General features: G+C 39.6%; 1 protein-coding gene across 3 annotated transcripts in view; it reads left to right on the top strand.

Moving 5' to 3' along the window:
• The window catches only part of DOCK2 (dedicator of cytokinesis 2), a 246,435-nt gene that overhangs the window by 175,429 nt on the left and 50,557 nt on the right, over positions 1–20,449 (top strand). For all 3 annotated transcript variants that reach the window (XM_081178303.1, XM_081178305.1, XM_081178304.1), the window contains 4 exons: positions 4,261–4,339; positions 9,380–9,480; positions 9,570–9,628; positions 13,588–13,736. In XM_081178303.1, coding sequence (XP_081034429.1) covers positions 4,261–4,339; positions 9,380–9,480; positions 9,570–9,628; positions 13,588–13,736 — 388 coding nt within the window. The remainder of the gene's footprint in view (positions 1–4,260; positions 4,340–9,379; positions 9,481–9,569; positions 9,629–13,587; positions 13,737–20,449) is intronic.

Genomic DNA, 20,449 nt, shown 5'->3' with positions numbered 1-20,449 from the left:
GTAGAGGATCATTTCTCTTGAAGTACCTGTTTCAAAATCTTCCTATCTATGAGAATCTTATATACTAGCAATAAATCTAGTATGATTTTCATTAAGTTTTGAGCTTTACTTTTTTGAAAATATATTTTGCCCAAATCCCGTTGCTTTAAAAGAAAAACTTGGAATAGATTACAGAGGACTTTGGAAGCATTGATGCCTCAAGCCTGAAAAGGAAATACTTATATGTTTCTTTGGATTGCAGCCTAAACTTAAATCTGCATTAAGTTTTCCTGCAGGTGAATTAAAAAAATACTAGGCACTTGAGGAATACTCTAAATTCAAATACAATTACTGGTTCGTAGAAGGGAAAATATAAAATTAGACCAACAGCAGTCCTAAAACATTAGAAGATGAGATGGGAAGAAGCAAATTATTGGAGAGGCAGGACAGAATGAATTTAGAGTGCAGTTAGAATAGAATAATAAAAAAAAACAAACTGCTGCAGTTCTTTCAAAAGAAATATTGAAGTGTGAGCCTATTCACTTTGCCATAGAAGATACAACATTAGGAATTTTGCAAGGAAGCATTTTGCCCTACCAGAAAACAGTCCATTCAAATTAAATCACTTCATCACTCTGATGGCTACATGACAAGTCTTGCCAAAGTTCATACATCAAACATCTGTGCCTCTGAAAATTTTCACATTCATAATGGGTTGTCATATCTTGTGTTCAATTCCATCTTGCAACGTGTTCTCTTTGTGAATTGGTAGATTGTCACACTATTGTCAAACTGTGTCTGTCGTTCACATAGCAAATTTGACATTTTCCATTCTTGCAATTATCTCTGTGCTTTTCAAGGTATCTCATCTTCACTGTATTTTGCATACAGAGGAACAAGAAAATGTCCACACCAATCCTTTTCCTGTCATACTGGTTACTTACATGATCTGTAGCAGTAGGTCTTGTATACTCTGAATCCAAACTGTTGCCATTTTAGGTTCTATATGTGATGATTAGGGTGGATTTCAGTTAGGCCAGATCTAAGCTCTGAGGGGTGTCCCATGTCCCCCTCAAAATAGCACAAGTATTAGGGTAGGGAAATATTTTTTATACACCCCCCCAATAGATCTTAGATACCTTCCCTTCTACTGAGGTGCAGAGATATTTTAATAGAACATTTGGTGGGTGAATATTTGGGTCAACCTATTGCTATTTTGATTGGACTGATGCTGAAGTAGTAGAAAACCTCTGAAAAGACAAGTTCATTAAACAAACTGGTCATTTTATCTAGGTATACATGTACATTTTCAAGTTTAATTATTCCCCACTTTTAAAAGAGATTGAGCTAGCTAAGAAATGTGGTTTACATTACACATGGGAAGCTGCAACATCTAACTAGCCATATGTATGACTGCACTTGCACAAGGAAATGTTATAAGCAGCAGAGAACACTGATAGATCCAGAAGTAAAACAGGCCTTGCTCATACATTATATTACAAGCCTTAGTGACAATACCTTAAGTAGCTCACATAAGAAGTGTGTGTGGAAACTTGCAAAACTCTCTTTTTACTTTGGAAAGGTTGTAGGTATACCTGCAAGTACGAAAAGTTTGTCCCCTCTATTGTATCTCCTTAAATGTAAGTCAGATAGTATTGCCAAGGCATACTCAAATGGTGCACACTTGTAGCCAGATATTTGATTATCTCTCACTTTCCCACATTTTTGGCATTATGTTGTTTCTTCCGCAATTAATCTTTTGGTTTGTTTAACCATGAGTAAAAGCATGCAGGAAAGCATTGTTTAATGTTTGGATAAGATACAAGGACTTATTGGAAAATAAAACCCCAAGGTGGCTGTCACCGATGGAAGCGAAAGCTCAGAAAAAGCTCAATATGGAGGTCAAATGGCCGAAATATTGGGAAATTTTGGAACAGGATGGAGATAGACTGAAATTGCAGAGTTTTGAAAAACTAAAAAACAAAGTGCGAGACTGGCTTCATTATTATCAGATAATGGAGGCATACAATTTGGATAAGAAAATCGGCTTCCAGGTGGAAAAATCAAAATTAGAAACAGAACTGTTAGAACCCAAAACTAAGATTTTGTCAAAGATGTATAACTTGCTGTTGAAATGGAATACACAGGATGAAACGGTGAAATCTGCTATGATTAAATGGGCACAAGATGTTGGACATAACATAATGATGGCTGACTGGGAACAGTTATGGACCACAGGTATGAAGTTTACGGCATGCAATGCCTTAAGAGAAAATATTATGAAAATGATATACAGGTGGTACATGACACCAGTCAAGCTTGCAAAAATCTACCATTTGCCCGATAATAAATGTTGGAAATGTAAAGAAACTGAAGGTACATTCTTTCACCTTTGGTGGACATGCCCAAGGATTAAGGCTTTCTGGGAGATGATATATAATGAATTAAAAAAGGTATTTAAATATACCTTCTTGAAGAAACCAGAGGCCTTTCTCCTGGGCATAGTCGGCCAATCGGTGTTAAAGAAGGACAGAACTTTCTTTATGTATGCTACAACAGCAGCAAGAATACTTATTGCAAAGTATTGGAAGACACAAGAACTACCCACTCTGGAAGAATGGCAGATGAAAATGATGGGTTACATGGAATTGGCGGAAATGACTGGTAGAATCCAAGACCAGGGAGAAGAGTCGGTGGAAGAAGATTGGAAGAAATTTAAAGACTATTTACAGAAATATTGCAAAATTAATGAATGTTAGAATGATGTTGGATTGAAGTTAAGTGGTTTCTAGCTGTAATGGTATAAAAGAATATGAAAAAAATGGATTTTTAACAGGTAAAAATTTAATGTTATAATATATTAAGATCAAAGATCAGGATAAAATAAGGAGGGAAAGGAATTGCTGAACTAATAAATTGAACTGGAATACAAAAAAGGGAGGTATGAGGAGGTCCGGGAAACAAGCAAATGAAAGATAAGTGACAAAAAGATGGAATTGTTTTTAACTGTTTCTTACTTTGTATTCTTTCTTTTTTCTTTTTCATTATGTAATATTGTGAAAACTTTAATAAATATTTATTAAAAAAAAAATGAGTAAAAGCATGAGCATAGGATGTTTCTGTTGTGCTGCTAAATGGCAGTTAGAAACCCAGAATTAATTCACGTAAAGCCAACCTTATCAACTGTTAAATGGTTTGGTACAACTTTGTATAGCACAGCAGAATGATCAAGGCAATACACATGCATTAACACAAAACAATATTGTGCAGTTATTTGATCAGTTTTATCATAATAAAAAGCTTGCATTACAAGGAATGCTTGTCATGGGATGCTAATAAGTGTACCAGTTGCTATCCCTGTGTGCGTGTGTATACATTTTACAAAAACCACCAGAGAGAGGATAATTTAGTGACTAATGTCTGCAAATGTTAATGAATTAAATCGTGTTCTCTTTACTTAAAGTGTTGCTGAGATCCAAAGAACAATTTTGTGCATGCAACAAGCCCTCCCAAGTGTTTTCTTTCTACAAATTCTAGCCCTCCCAATTATCCTCGCCCAAGTTCCAGGAGTAACATATTAAGCAGTGTTAAGTGGGGGTCTGTTTTCAGAAACGGGGAGGTGTCAGAAGCCATAGTCTCTCTATTAATAAGAGGGAATGGTTGTTGAAATATTTTGTATTAATAAGCCATCATGTATTTTTTCAGGAAAGACATATTAGTCTGTTTTTCTGTTTAATTACTAAAAGCAGTAGTTACATGAATGTTTTGCACCAAAAAATGGTTGTGTTGATTTAAATGACATCATGTATAGCCAGTCAGAATGTGGTAAATAAATAGGGTAATTTCATATTTCACAATACTGGGCATTATGTAGGAGGCTATTTCTAATAAGCTAAGAGTCAATCTAAATAATTAAAGAAGTTAATATTTCTGCCTGGCTGATCAGTTAGAAACCCTTCCCCTCTTTTAATTGTGTACAGCTAAGTCTGAAGAAGCAACTTGAATGTGAAAAATCTACTATGCTGTATTCACAAGAACAAACTGTAATTGTGCAGCAGACCAAAAAGACAGGGTCTTTTCTTCTGTGGCAAGTACTAATTAGAACATATTGCATACCAGAAATTCAAAGAAATGCTTTCCCTGTGTATAATACACTATTAATTATATGCTGTTGCAAGCAATTTGTATTCTATGGGTGTATCATTCATACTTTAGTTGTGCTCTAATACTAGCTAAGATGATAAAATTCCATTGTAAATTTCAACTAAATTATTTCTTTAGGGTGTTTCTGAGAGCTATCAACAAATTTTCTGAGACTATGAACCAGAAGTTTTTGGAAAACATGAATTTTGAAGAACAAGTAAGTACCTGTCTTATTTCTTTTATATTATCCTTTAACAAAACCAAGAACTGAACGTATGTTTTTACATTACTTAGTTATTTCAGTAGCAAATATTCTCTATTTCAGTAGCAAATATTCTCCTGATAAAAGTCAGTGCGGGAAATGATTGCTCTGTGAGCCGGTACTGATATTTTGGCTCCTGTAATGTTCTTAGTCTGGTACACTTATATGTTGAAAGTTATGATCATGAACACTCCAAACATATAAGGCAAGGATAGGGAACCTCAGACTTGAGGGCCAAATGCAGCCCTCCAGGCCCCTCAGTTTGACCCTTGGAATTATCTTCTGACCACACACATGCAGGTAACACCCCTCACAAGCCTTGCTTCACACTCTCCAGGTGCTTTTGAGTGTGTGTGTGTGTGTGTGTGTGTGTGTGTGTACACCTGCTAGTTTTGGCTGGAATGTAGTTTGCTTTGCAAAGGAAACATTCACATTTGTTGTTTTTCCACTTTGCCTTCTGGCCCCATCCACCATTGGCATGTGGCCCCCATACCTAATGAGGTGGTCCAAGTGCTCTTCCTTTCTTCTTTCTTTGCTCCAAGCTACTTGGGGCAAGTAGAAAGCATGGTGGTTGCCATGTTTGTTGGGAAATGTGTCTAAAATGCATTGGAAGTAGTAATATGTTATGATGTGCTATGTATGTGTCATGAATACAACCCAGGCGCGGCAGGACCAAGGCATTTTGACACCTGAGGCAAACCACAAAAGCGCCCCCTCCCCCTGCCAGGAAAGAAGGGGTAAGTGAAGCACTTCATTGGGAACAAGGGAAGAATCTAATTAACCTTACCCAATCACTGAAAAGGGAATCAAAGGTCATTGCAGGGAAGAAAGGGACCCAGGTGGGTGCAGAGTCCAGGAGTCTAAGGTGCAGCCCCTAACCATTTCCTTCCTTGTGGTGGAAGGAGACCAGCAGCGCTTCCTATTTGGCTAAAGGCCACTGCAGAGACAGCATTGCAGGGTGGTGAGCTGCCAAGGAGGTGGCAGATCTGGCCTGCAAGGAGTGTGCTGCAACCACTGCTGCCACTGTGGATCCTGCCACCTGGGTGGGCCAGCCCTAAACCTGGATAAAGGGGGTAAAGCACAGAGACCAAGGCAACGGCGCTACTCTTCAAAAAGGATTTATTAATTGCATCTATTCAAGTGCTTTCAGTAGTACAGCACATCCACGAATGCTCTACAGGTGTTTAATAACCAAAAGTAGTTGCCTTGTCTAACAAGTTGACCAGTCTAGTAGCACTGAGGGATAGATGGATCAGGGCAATGGTGGAAGGTTTTCATACTTCCTTTGGGTATTGCTGAAAATGGTGTTTAAATGTTTCTATCACCACACCAAAGTTACTTGGCTCAGTCTCTTGGTACGTGACAAGTAGACTGAAGATTTAACTGCAAGCATTCTCTTGCATTTCTGGTGATGTGACCCAAAAGTTGTCCTATCTAGCCTTATTGAGGTGCCTCTAGGCAAGTGGGCACAGCTGTCCTGGAACATGCCATTTCCTCTTCTAAGGAATGTTGCTTTCCTTTCATCTGATGTTTTGCTATAAGCAAAGTCCTGTTTATTTGAGATAGCCATCAACCACTGGAATCTGTCACCCTTCTTTAGCACCCTTGCGGAACCACCTTTCCAAATATCCACTCCTTCTTCTGTCATTCACACAGGTTATAGCTGATTACATTAAAAACAGTAGTACATTACATTAAAAATAGTATAAGGGTAACAATATACATGAGTATATTCTCAAAATTGTCAGACTCATTTTGCAGAATCCTAGGTGCACAACACCTGTCCATGCAGCAGCCATCTTTCTTTTATGCAATGTCCCTGTTAGTTTCACAGGAGCATTATATGGGGTGGGGGTGTCACTTAAGATAACAAGCGAACAGCCATTCCCCCCCCCCTTACAGACGTATCAAGAATGAGGCATCCCATCATAACATATGACTGTTTTCAGGGCATTTCTATAGACATTTTTCTAGCAAGTGCTGTTTTAGAAAGGTCCATAGGAATGTGGCCTAATCTATTTAGCTAGGTTCTGATCCAAGCTCTGGCCCAGTAGGTGCAAATCAGGGAACTTTGCTTCAGATTGTGGAATAAATAAAACTGCCTACTTTCCCTAATTCTCACTGAAACGTTTAATGATTAACTCCTTGCTCCAACCCCAAGACATACTAGTCATGCTTTCAGCTTGAGATGTATGCTAAATACAGGCATATATATATAAATAAGGAATCTCTCCCTGTCTGTAGGTACCTCTAAGATGTGGAGGGGAACTGAGGTCCTTCAGATGTCGTTGTTGGACTACAACTCCCATTATCCTAGAATATTGGCTATGCTAGCTAGGGCTGATGCAAGTTGGAATACAAAAAACACATGTGGCTGCTTTCTGTTCCCCTCTCTCTCTGTGTGTGTACACAAACAGTTCCAATTGTTTTCTATCTCCATTTGCTTACATACACACAGAGTGTGGACTCACCCCCCAAATCACTTTTACTAAGGGACTGCTGATTGGCAAGTATTTACTCCATTGGGGAAAGTGGAAAATAAAAAAAAGGAGATTCATATTGGTCCTCTGCCCCTTCTAAGCCCTAATCCCTTCCTTTTAGAATTTATTATTTAAAACCCTTTTTTTTATCTCTAGACACTGGGGTGGAACCATAGGAATGATTGTGATTGACTGTGCTGAACAGAGATAGTTGACCAGCACAGGCAATGGGCAGAAATGAGTCCTGAGTGTCTCTAAATGTGATGTACTGAATATAAATGTAAGAAGCAGAGAAGGGAGTGGGTTGTAGGTTTGTGGGAAAGCGCCTCCCTTTCCCTAATGGGCCAGCCTCCACTGCTCATGCCCCTCTTAGAGATTGGTTTTTGAAAAGCGATAGCATCAGCAGTGCTTACAGAAGAAATGCAATCTCGAAGTATGACAGAATTTATTTGTATTTTCATTTCATTCCATTCCATTCCATTTCATCAGCCATACTACTTTTCCTTGTCTACAAGAGGAACACTGAATTCCACTATATTCAGTGAGACTGTGACAATATATTTTCTTTGTTCCTTTTCAGTTTGTGGACATTTTAAGTGTACTGTATCTGTTGTGAGCAAGTGTTTATCTTCAAGTGAATTTAATGCTTGTGGAAATGTCAAAGCAAAGTGACACTTCTGAAGCTGGGCATTTTGCTGTCTTAGTCACATGGCAGGGGCAGAACAGGGAACTGAAAAGGGGCAAGGGGTTTTGTTTTACTTTGTTTCTTCAATGCGCCCATCTGCTGACTCAGCGGCAGGGTTTCTGTGAGGAGACAGAAGCTAATTCCTTTTCTGTGCCTGTTCAGTTTCTGACACTTACACGAAGGGAGCAATTAGGATAACACTGATGCCACTCAGACACTCCTTGTTGCCTCACAGTTAACTCTAGCTGTATCAGAAGCTGCAGTCATGTTTGTCTCTTGCAGCAAAATATTCCCCCAAAAGTGTTTTGACCCCCTTCTGGATGCAGTTGCTAGAATCGAAATAGCAAAAAATGAATTTAGGCATCAGTTGGGCTCTGCAGCAATGAAAATAAAATTGGTAGATTGGGAGGTGTATGTGAAACAATTTTTCAGTGTGTGAAAAAAGAACAGTTCTACTTCGCTCTTCAATAAATATTTCGGTTGCTGACCCTGATTAGTTTTTCATCAGTTTGCCTCCTATCAAATTATAGTAGTAAATTATGTGACCCTACTTTTTGATAGTACCATTCGGTTTATGTTTCGTTCCTTTTCCAAGTTTGTTTGAAAAATCGTGGTGGAAGAGTGACACTTGCAAAGATTATACTGTTTGAGGGTCTGATTGAACTGTGATGTGAATATAAATGAGATTTATTGCAAGGGAGGTAAATATGCTAATTTTAGAGATTGGAAAAGTACAAAAACAGTGTGATCCCTTCGCCTCCGGTAATTACTGCAGCATTATGTGCGAAAGAAGTGTGCTGGCATAGGGGTGTTGCTAGCAGACCAGGTTGAAAGTGAACTTAGGGTAGTTGTTCAATGCCACAGTGAAAGACGATGTCATAGCTATGCATTAATGGATTCAGTAGAGTTCTGGTTTATGCATAATGCGTCACACGGTTTATGAAGAGTTTTCAACCTTTTGTCTTGCTGCTTTTCCCTGAAGTTGGCTCAGTTTCCCTGGCTCTTCCTCCTCACTGCAGCCCTAAGTCACTCCCTTTGAAACATCCTGAGATGAGGCATTGGGGTGGGGTGGGGGGCTGCAGTGGGATGCAAAAATCACCACAATTGTGGAAAAGAATAAATGCTTTTCCACTGCTGCAAGACTCAACTTATACTGGCATTTCTGTACTGACACAATAAACTAGGGACAATTCTGCAGACAATTCTTTTCCACCACCTCCTTGAAAACATATCCTTCTGCTTTTCATTCATGAAAGATAGTGGGCAAAAGTTCCCATCTATTCATCTTCATCTCCCATTTTTATTCCTCAGAATTCTGAATTTTTTGAAAGATTTCACTGGATGGGAATGAATAGAAGTTTGACATGAATAGAAATTATCCTTGGTCATATTTTACTTTTCTTCCGATAAAATTTAGTTCATCAGAAACACTAGGAGTTTTCACAAAGCAATGGTTAACATATGCCCCCATAACACACTATAATTATATTGGTTGTTTGGATCTGGGGAGTTGTGATTAACTTGGGATATGCAGCATTTCACAGGCACTGCTGTAAATTGTGGTTTATTGTTATTAGCTAATGAACCCCATATGAATCTCCTGATGCTACTGAGGGAATGCAGGCCAACGGGTATAAAAATCACACTCTTGCCTTTATTCTAATTGCAAGGTAATAAGAGCTTCCAACTTTGCATAATATTCCAACCTCGCACTGCTTCGGCTGGTTGCCTTCATAAATTATTTAGGTTTCACACAGCTTAATATCACCTCCCATTTTAGGTGAAACCCATTACAACTATTCAGGGGTCTGTCTTCTGCTTAATTTACAGCTGTGGAACAACTATTTCCATCTTGCTGTGGCTTTTATCACCCAGGATTCTTTGCAGCTAGAACAATTCTCCCATGCAAAGTGCATAAAGATTGTCAGCAAGTAAGTCTTCTTGAAAGCTATATTTTCTTCTCATTTTCACAACAAAGCTTTGATGATGACTAAGTGATGATGACTATTTTCTCTTACAGATATGGAGACATGAGACGCTTGATTGGGTTTGCTATTCGTGACATGTGGTACAAACTTGGTAAGTAAGTGCAGTCATGAACACAGATGTTCCTCAAATAGGTGTTGAGTGAACATTTCTAATAAGATCAGATGAGTTGTTACATTGGTTTATTTTTGTGTTTTAAAGTGGCTCCATCCTGCAATTTATATGTTTGTTTGTTTGTTTGTTGGCTGGTGTGTGTATGGCATAAAATAACTTCTAAATGTGTGAAGGTACCAAGTGTCGTGGGATTGGAATATGCAGAGGAAAAGGGGGAAAGTATTGCAAAGATGGGTAACAGAAGAAATTCAATTTGCAGTGAAACACATTGGGAGACCCTGGAAGGTTTTGTCTCTTTGACAGCTTCAGAAAGATGACATTCAGGCAGATCAAACTGAACTCATCCACTTGGGGTGTCAGTTGCATGAGCGGACTCTGTATTCCGGACTCCAATGTCTGGTTGTCATTAAAGAAAAGAACTCCTGTCCAAGGAGAGTGGCATATGTTTCGATCTTTTGTCTGCAGATTGCAAATACCTCAGCTGGCACTGCAGCTTCTTATTTATCATCAAGAAAAAAGAAAACTGATCATCTTGGTTGCCCTCCTCTGCACATATTCCAGCTTGTGGTGCCCAGAATTGGACACAGTATTCCAGGTGTGGTCTGACTAAGGCAGAATAGAGTGGGACTATTGCTTCCCTTGATCTGGACACTATGCTTCTGTTGATGCAACCTAGAATAGCATTAGCTTTTTTTGCTGCTTCATCACACTGTTAACTCATGTTAAGTTTGTGGTCTACTAAGACCCCTAGATCCTTTTCACATGTACTGCTAGTAAGCCAGGTGTCCCCCATCCTATATTCATTTTGTTAGCTTGCGCCCAGTTCTCCAATCTGTTAAGCTCATTTTTAATTCTGATTCTGTCTTCTGCGGCATTAGCTACCCCTCCCAGGTTTGTGTCATCTGCAAATTTGATGAGCTTCCCCTCAATTCCATTATCCAAGTAATTTATAAAGACGTTGAACAACAAGGGGCCCAGGACAGAACCCTGCGGCACCCCACTTGTCAACTTTTTTCCAGGAGACGAGGAGCTCTTTGGGTTTTGTCAGTCAACCAGCTACAAATCCACCTAACAGTTAGCTCGTTCAACCCACATTTTACTAGCTTTGTCTCGATAATATCATGGGGGACTTTGTTAAAAGCCTTACTGACATCAAATGTTCAAATGTTCTTCCTTTGGTATAGATGTGTGTTTGAAAATGTAATGTAGAGAATGAAAATTATTTTGGATTTTTATTGTTTCTCATAGTTATTACTATTTTTCCATCCAGATGGGTCTCTTCTTTTATTTCAGCTGATTTTTAATAGGGTACTAAAACAAAAGATGCTTTAGGTACAGATTACTATTTCTGCTGAGATTAAAAACAACAACAGAAACTGTAAAAACAGCTGCTTAATATCCAGTTGAAATGAAAAAGAACAGGATTGTTGTTCCACACATGTTTTTAAAGCCACTAAAGCACATCTTGAAAACAGCTTTATTATTATTGAGGAGAAAGGCCATATTCAATACATGATGTGCATGCTTATCTCTAGGGGGGGAAATGTATTCACTTAAAATATTTTTCTTTCGCCAGTGTTTTTTTTAGGGTTAAAAGCAGCTGGAGGAGAGAAGGGGGATCAGGATCTCTATGCTGTGGGAGGATTTATTTTTATTTTTATTTTAGAAGACAAAAACCCTGTGCCATATCTCATTGTATCATTGTCCCAACCAAAGTTGCCTCCCCTAAATATTGCTATTTGATCTGCAGAAGAACTACTTACTAGTACTATAAACTGCCAGGAGAACATTTGTTACTGGGTGGTATGAACATTGTACAAAGGAAGAAAGGGGGAAATGCCCCAAGATTTAATAATGGATACGGGGCAGGTCTAATATATCCAAGCAATTGCATTATTCCCTATTATACAAGTGTGAGCAGCTCTGGTTGTGAAATGAGACCATGAGGAATGAGCTCCAATGTGGGAATGGATTGCTGCTCTTTTGTGGTTTTACAAGGTGCCTTGTGTCAGGCGGTACTGCTACAAATCAATCCTAAATCGGACCACAACTGTTCGTGTTTGGGGTTTTTTTTAATCTACCTTCCCTGAAATATTAGGCATCATTAAGGATTTCTAGGAAAAGAGCATTAAAGCTAACAAACAAATGGTTTGAGTTTTTCTGCATTTGATTTTGTCCTGCAAAAAGCCATATTTTAAGAATATTAAAAAGCTGTTTTTTCCTGTTGGAGATGACATTTGCAACCTCATTTCTTCATTTTTTTATTGTCTGTCATAATTGCAAATGTCTCCTAAGGCAGACTCCGATGACTCTCTATTTCATATGGCTTTTAAGCCATTGTACAGCGAATCTATAATAGAGTTAGCAGGACACTATTTCTATTCTGAGCTTTCTAATGGCTGACATTAGTCATCCAGGAATGAAGGCAGATAAGTTTTGTCCATTGTGATGGAGAGAAGAGGACATGTCAAATGGCTCCTGTAAAATGTTGTCTGATAGATGGGTTTTGATGGGAAGGGGTGAAGAAATCTATTGTTTCCAATTATTTTCCTTTCCAAGCACGCTCAGCAATGAGATGTTTGAAACTGACTCCATGTGCAAGTACATTCAGTTGGCCACTACCTAGGATATTGTGAGGTGCTTCTAGAGTCGGCATTCCATCTCGAATTGCAAATCTGCTATAGCAGCAGTGCAAGTTTGTGGTCTTGCAAAGTTAAGCCATGTGTAAGACTGCCGCAATAATGTATTTTATTTATTTCATAAAATGTATACACTACTTGGTTCGGTAAAAAGAAGAAAATCCCTCAAAATGTTTTACAAAAAGATAAAGCCAGAAACATTTATAAACACACTTTAAAACATACAAAAGTTAAAATACTAAAACCGATTAAAATTACCTCAATCTTCTGTGAACCTGGGCAGGAACCAAAAAGAGTACAGTGGAGGTGCCTGCTTGATCTCAGTAGCAGGGAGTTCCCCAGTATACATGCTGCCACACTAAACAATTGAGTTCTTACAAATGCAGAACAGGTATTATATGGCACCTGTAGTAGTGCCAATTCCACAACTACCAATAATGATGATCAATAATTCTGCTCTCAATAATGATGATAGCATTGTTTCTATAATGTTCTTCATTATACTATTCATTGTAATAGTTTGGTGTTATTCTTTTAATGGGGTGCTCAAAGAATTTCATGAATGCCTATTTGTGCAAAGAAGGCTAATAATATTATACATCTTTAGTGTGGTGGTTAAACATAGTGGGTTGTGGCTTGCAAGTGAATTTATGGCTGAGCTTGAACTACAGGTCATAATCCATGTTCTTCTTAACCACTACACAACATCAGTTCTTAATAATTGGAAGAGGGAAGCTTATTGAAAGCTTGAGGCACAATATATTCAGAACTCATCAAACTATGATGTGGGTGAAGGGCATTAGATACTAGTCTGTATAGTCGAAAAAGTACTGAATCTGGACTTTTAGCATAGAAGGAATAGTCTTTTCCATTCCACTATATTGGGGCAAGAAGCAGAAGACCCGTAGAACTTATGTGATGGGCCATTTCTTAGTCCATTGGAAGGATTTTTCTGAATTGAAACAACAACTTCTTAAATGTGTATGATATATGTATGCAAAACAGTTATTTAAAACTGAAGCATTAAGATATATGATACTTTTAGATTGTTTTTATTTATGTTTTTTGAGGTTTTAATTTGTGTTTCCCTTGTCCTTTTGTAATTTGCTGGTTTTAAATTGCAAGTTGTGTGTGAATCGCTTTTTATACACACTTTTGTGCATCTCTCTTTTGAGCAGATTTCATGTATGATGAAGGCTGGTTAACAATTTTTTAAAATAATAATAATAGAATAGCTACACAGAATGTCTGCATGCATTGTGTCCGATTTTTAATATTCTCTTTCACACTTTGATCCAGGGCAGAATAAAATTCGCTTTATTCCTGGAATGGTTGGACCCATCTTAGAGATGACCCTTATTCCTGAAGCTGAGTTACGGAAAGCCACTATCCCAATCTTCTTTGATATGATGCTGTGTGAATATAGAAACACTGGAGAATTCAGAAAGGTATTGTTAGCTTTACATAGTGTTTGTCAGTATTTCCATTATGCTTAAATAGCAGCAATATTATATGAATACTCCAGAAAGGTGCTTGTGATTCTTGACACTTTTCTATAGAAAGGTGAGTGCTATAGAAAAAAGGGAAAGAGCTGCAGCACTGTGGGCAAAGATATGGAAGACTGAGTTTATCAGTGATTTAATGAGGCCTTTTCCTGTCATAAATATATCATTCATCTGAAACATGTAACCTAAGAAGTCATCCTTACAGAATCAGACTCACAAATATGCCGTGTGTGTGTGTGTGTGTATACACACACACACTCTGAGCAGTTTGTTATGTGGGATGAAATGAATTACATTGATATGAAATACCTAAATGAAAGTGAGAAGCAAAGTATGTGGTTGAATGAATTAATCTAGAACTAGAACACTTCATGGAGGAAAGTTCTGTGGTCAGTGATGAGTTGTGTGTGTGTTGTGTGGGAATGCACCTTCTGTGAGTTTTCAGCTTTTGTTTTAAAAAACAAGTCTCCAGCACATTTACTTGGGAAAGTTATAACGAAGCATGGGAAATTGCTCATGAAGTTAAATAAATGCATACATATTGGGCTACCTGTATTTAGATACAACAGTTCTTTAATGGTCTTCTGGCCCCTTAACACTGTCTCTCTCCCAAATATCTGTCTATGGATCTCTGGAGGGGTCATTTAATTGATCCACACTTTAATTTCTCCTCCTGACCTTTAGATAGATAGATAGAACATAAGTCTGTGTATTTGGTGAACTATTAGAGGAAGATCATGGCAGCTTAGGTTACAAATGAACCAAATTTGTTATTTATGCATTAGCTTTTAAGACATTCAACAGTTTTTGCCTTGCGATTAGTGCAGTGAATCACAGCAGGGTTCAAAGAGCAGTCGCGACGCAGGCTGTGGTAAATTAATAATGATGGTTCTATCTATTGCTAGATTTCATTTGGAAAGGTTGTTATTAAGTGCTCAGTATTTACTCTCCCAGAAGAAAGAAGAGTTCAACATGGTTTGTAGATGGGGGCACATGTGTGCACTGCATTTAAGGCATCATGATTATATCAGCTGAGCCTGGAACAATCTGGCAGGTGGGATTATTGTTGTTGGTAACACAGCACAAAGCTTTTGGCCTGAGTCCAGGTCTGAAAACCATTTTGCTTCTCTGCATCTGCTCTTCCCTTGACTTAATAGCCCTCTATTTCCGTTTTTAATTACTGCTTCTTATTTTTGGCTTGTAACTGTTTCTCTTGGGGATCAATGCAGAAAAGCAGGTAGTAGGACCAAAATAATAATAATAATAATAATAATGCTCCTGAAATGTGTATCTCAGACTAAAAAAGGTAATATAAGCTTAACAAGGATAACATCTAAAGAGTCTAGGAAATTATAGTTGCAATGTTGACACACAATTTAGTTGCTAAATAGATTTCTAAGGTTCAGGTGGACAGTCTGGTGTTACAGAATAAAGATATAAAACACATGGTTAAAGCTGCACCAAAGGATGGTTAAAGCTGTGCCCCAGTGGTATTTATTTATTTGCTTAAAATGTTTATTAACAACCTTTCAGAACAATCACTAAAAGGCATCAGTAAAATACAATAATAAAATCACATTATCATCAGACAAATAAACCTAAGACCTAAAATACACGAAAACCAACACTGGACATTTATAGGGTGGTTGAGGACTCAACCCCTGGTGTCTCCATTTTTAAAAAATAAAAATAAATTGTGTATCAAGGTTGGAAAAGACAACTGCCTGAGCTCCAGGTGAGTTGATGCTGGAGTACATAACAGCCAACTGGCCCACCTGTGATGCTAACATATGAGAGTGCTGGAGGTGAAATAGTTAAACAGGTTACCCAATCAGAACCCAGGGGGTGGAGCCAAAGGGACTATAAAACCAGCTCTGGGAGAGGCGAAGGGAGGAGTTTGTTGGGAGTTGGGTTGGAGTGGGAGTGAATTGGGATAGAGTCTGTGGGTTGGTTGAGTTGGTGTAGTGAAATAAGCTGAGTCAGGAACAGTTAGGAGCTAGGAAGACAAGTAGATATCTGAGAGGTGGTTTAGTGAGTGAGAGCAGGTAGCGGAAGTTAAGGTGTGGATACGCACCCCATGATTGTAATTTACTGAGACTGTTTATGAAACCACACACTTGTTAAACTGCAAGCTCATTTATATAAACAGATGTTTATGTTCCAATTTAACCCTGACTGGACTCAGCATTTTACCAGGTAGGGCCTGGGTGGTGGCAGCGAGAAATAAAGTGGTGGCACAGGGATCAATAGATGGTGAAACATCCGGGGACCCTGTGTGATCGCCACACCACCTACTCCAGCATCCTGTTCTCACAGCAGCTAACCAGATGCCTGTGGGAAGCCTGCCCACAAGGACCTGAGCACATCAGCACTCTCCCCACTTGTGATTCCCAGCAACTGGTATTCAGAAGTGTACTGCCTCTGACAGTGGAAGTAATAATAATAATAATAATTTTTTATTTATACCCCGCCCTCCCCAGCCAAGGCCGGGCTCAGAGCGGCTTACAAGCAATAATAAAAACAAGATGAGTGATTACAACTAAAAACAAAAATAAAATACAACATTAAAATAATGGAACATTAAAATATTAAAATGAAGCCTCATTGCAGCAGAAGGAAAAGAAAAAAGAAAAAGGGGGCGGAGGGAATCAAATTGGCTCCAATCCAAAGGCCAGGCGGAACAACTCTGTCTTACAGGCCCTGCGGAAAGAAATCAGATCCTGCAGGGCCCTGGTCTCATGAGACAGAGCGTTCCACCAAGTTGGGGCCAGTGCTGAAAAGGCCCTGGCTCTGGTTGAAGCCAATCTAACTTCCTTAGGGCCTGGGACCACTAGGGTGTTGTTATTTATGGACCTTGAGGCTCTCCGTGGGGCATACCAGGCGAGGCGGTCCCGTAGGTACGAGGGTCCTAGGCCATGAAGGGCTTTAAAGGTCAAAAGCAGCACCTTAAATCTGACCCTGTACTCCACCGGGAGCCAGTGTAGCTTGAAAAGCACTGGATGAATATGCTCCCATGGCAGAGACCCCGTGAGGAGCCTCGCTGCAGCATTCTGTACCCGCTGGAGTTTCTGGGACAGCTTCAAGGGCAGCCCCGCGTAGAGCGAATTACAGTAGTCAAGCCTGGAGATGACTGTCGCATGGATCACTGTGGCCAGGTCGGGGCGGGAAAGGTAAGGGACCAACTGCTTGATGCGGCGAAGGTGGAAAAATGTCGCCTTGGCTGTTGCTGTGACTTGCGCCTCCATGGAAAGGGAGGCGTCAAGGATTACACCTAAACTCTTAACGGAAGGCAATGGCACTAATTGGGCCCCCGCAAGAGAAGGGAGTTGGTCCCTCATCCCCATGCTATCCCGACCTAGCCATAGGACCTCTGTCTTTGAAGGATTTAGTTTCAATCGGCTCCCACGAAACCATCCAGCCACAGCTTCCAAGCATCTGGTCAGTGTGTAAGGGGCCGAGTTGGTGTGGCCATCCATCAGCAGATAGAGCTGAGTGTCATCAGCATATTGTTAGTAACCCCGATAGCCTTATCCTCCACGGATTTGTCTAATCCTTTTCTGAAACCATCCAAGGACACACAGTACTGGATGAAATTGACCAACTAGGAAGAGGAACCTGTGGCCCTCTATAGTTTGTTGGACTTGGGACTCTCAAGTGGCCCAATGGGTCAGCGTGTCTGGCTGTTAACTGGAAGGCTGGTGATTCAAGCCCACCTAGGGATAGCTGTGGGCATTCCTGCATTGCAGGGGGTTGGACTAGATGACCCTCTGGTCCCTTCCAGTTTACAATTCTGTGATTCTGTGTGACTAGCATCAGCCCCAGCCAGCACACGCAACTGTCAGGGACAATGGCAGTTGTAGGCCAGAAACATCTGGAGAGTCACAGGTTCCCATCGCTGCCTTATATAATTAATCCATTTAATTTCTTTTCTTTCACTTGTCTGGTTCTTTCCGTGCTGCTCTTTCATTGTTTGCAGTATGAGCATTGCCAGCCTGTGTGCAAGAATCGAAAGGAACAAAGAAAAGGGAAATGGGGGAAATGTCAGGTTGGAGCATGCCCTTGTTGGTAGATTCCCACACAGGGAAGCACTTTCTTTCATTGTTTGCAATGAGAAACTGGGTGTGCTCTCTCCTAAGGAGATCAGTTTGTAAGGTGCACTGTGTAGCCTGCCATTTGACACAGCAGGCTGGATAATGTTTTACTGCATGACAGTGCTACAGTCTGCTGCAATACCCAAAGACATTTGTAGATAATGTTTCTTTCAAGAAAAAAAGCCAGAAACTTATTGTTAACTTGCAGCTGTGTTGGTTAGAGTGTGGTGCTTATAATGCTAAGGTTGCAGGTTCGAGTCATACGGGCCAGATCCTGCACTGCAAGGGGTTGGACTAGATCAGGGGTCAGCAACCTTTCTCAGCTGTGGGCCGGTCCACCGTCCCTCAGACCATGTGGGGGGCCGGACTATATTTTGAAAAAATAATAATGAACGAATTCTTATGCCCCACAAATAACCCAGAGATGCATTTTAAATAAAAGGACACATTCTACTCATGTAAAAACATGCTGAGTCCTGGACCGTCCGTGGACCGGATTGAGAAGGCGATTGGGCCTTAGGTTGCCTACCCCTGGACTAGATGATCCTCAGAGCACCTTCAAACTCTATAACTATACAATTTTATTATTCAATTTCCAAAATATGCCCCTTAATATACAAGAGGGGGAAAGTTTATTATATAAAGTCCCAGGAAGCAACCCTTTAGAGGGCATTTTTGAGGTAAATCATGCTTTTAGAGATGTTAAATATTTTACTTCTCATTATGTTTTTTGAAAATGAAAAATCCTATCCATTCAATCCCTTATGAAAAAAAAGTCCTTTTGTGTTTTTTCTCTCTCTTGCTCACATACAATTTTAATAGATACTGAGAGAAATTAATAACACACACATAAGCAATTCTGGGTGGTATTCAAATATGTTTTACTCAGAGCAGTAGACCAGAGTAAATTAATATGCCTAGCTCAGTCATGTTCATTCATTTCAATGGGTCTACTCCGAGTAAAGCATAGTTAAATACTACTCTAAGATTCCTTCCATTAAATCCAAAGGCGTAGACAGTTGTAGTTACTAGCTCAAAGGTCCACACACAGAGTTAAATGGAATTTTGTCCTAATAATCCATTTGGAAGAATAGTTTTCTGAATGAGCAGCCAATGGTTTTATGTGCTGAGCTGATGAAACATCTGCCCCAAAAATAAAATGGTTTGTATTCGAAACTATTTGTAGGGATGAAATAATATGCAACATAAATGAAAACATCACTGAAATAAATATCTGGTTAAGATTATTGTTAAAAAAGAAGATTTGTCTTTGGCTTAGCAAAGATTAATTCCTAAGCATAATACTATTTTGATCCTGGTAAGCAACATGTATTCATGTTGCAGATCCCTGTTTAAATCCTTCACTCAACATTTCCATCACATATTTTAACCAGCTGTGAGCAGGTTTTTAAATTACTTTTCTTGCCTGGCAGTTACTAGACAGCAGCAAAAATAGTACTGACTTTGAGCATTCATTGATAGGTTGTGTATTCACTGTGAGCTCTAATTCCCGTGTTCTTTTCAAAGACACAGGTGGTCTCTTGAAAATCCACCTCTCAAGGTTGTAATATAATGTTGGAAGGCATAATACAGGTGTCTGCTTGAAAAGGAAGGTGCATGTTCTTAGACAGTAAGCAACCAGAAGGTGTTCTGTAAGAGGCACTTGCCTTACCCTTGTGTTTTTCAAAGCCTTTTATAGATACTTTTGGCTCAAGGAAAGAAAAATGTTCACATCTTCCCCCAGTAGCCTACGCTCTTTAGCTTTAATCCCCTGGCTCCCATCACTTCTGTCAGCCTTGAGGCAGTACAAGCACATAAACTCATCCTGTTTCTGCTGAACCTTTTGGAAGTTAGAGGGAAAGTTAATCCTGCAAGGCAAGGAGTGCGTCAGAATTGCCACCAGCATTACCACCCTGATGGATCAGGCTCAGTTCCCAGGCATCATGGAAGGTGGAAGGAGGATATGATTTATTTAAAGTATTCCTTTTAGTTGCTTCTGAGGGCTGTGCTGTGCTCCCACAAGGTGACACACAAACAGGAGCAAGGCAAGATCAAAAGATATAATAGCCATACTAGGAAGACTACGATCTACGTTAAGAAGCTACTCGGTAACGCCTAAACTAATTGGGCTAAACACAGTATTGAAGAGGAAAGTCTTCAGTTTTCACCTAAACAGCTGTACAAGACAAGATGGAAGTCAATAGCTAGGGAGTTCCATATTTTGGGGGCCCTATTTCTGCTGCTTGCCAACCTAGCTGATCTTAATGGTGAGCACTCACAGAGGATCCCTGAGGCAAATCTTAACCAATTGGCAAGATTACATGGCAATGTGACACAGCCATCTCCGCTAGGTGGGCAAAGAATCCACTCATTGTGATCATTCTGCTGATGACAGTGTGCGTTCCCTCTGCTTTGATCTGTCATGGTGCCTTGGGTTATCAGGATGAGAAGGACAGTCTTAGGACAGATACAAAATCGCATCAAACAAGTGAGCCCTTGCAATAAAATGTTGCAGCATCAACAGTTTCTGTTCAGCGCCCTCCTCCAGCATACCAGACAGTATGA

Source organism: Podarcis bocagei (assembly GCF_964188305.1).
Source record: "Podarcis bocagei genome assembly, chromosome: 2".
In the NCBI taxonomy this organism is placed as follows: Eukaryota; Metazoa; Chordata; class Lepidosauria; order Squamata; family Lacertidae; genus Podarcis; species Podarcis bocagei.
The sequence above is the reverse complement of the archived record's forward strand: the minus strand, read 5'-3'. Positions and strand labels throughout refer to the sequence as shown.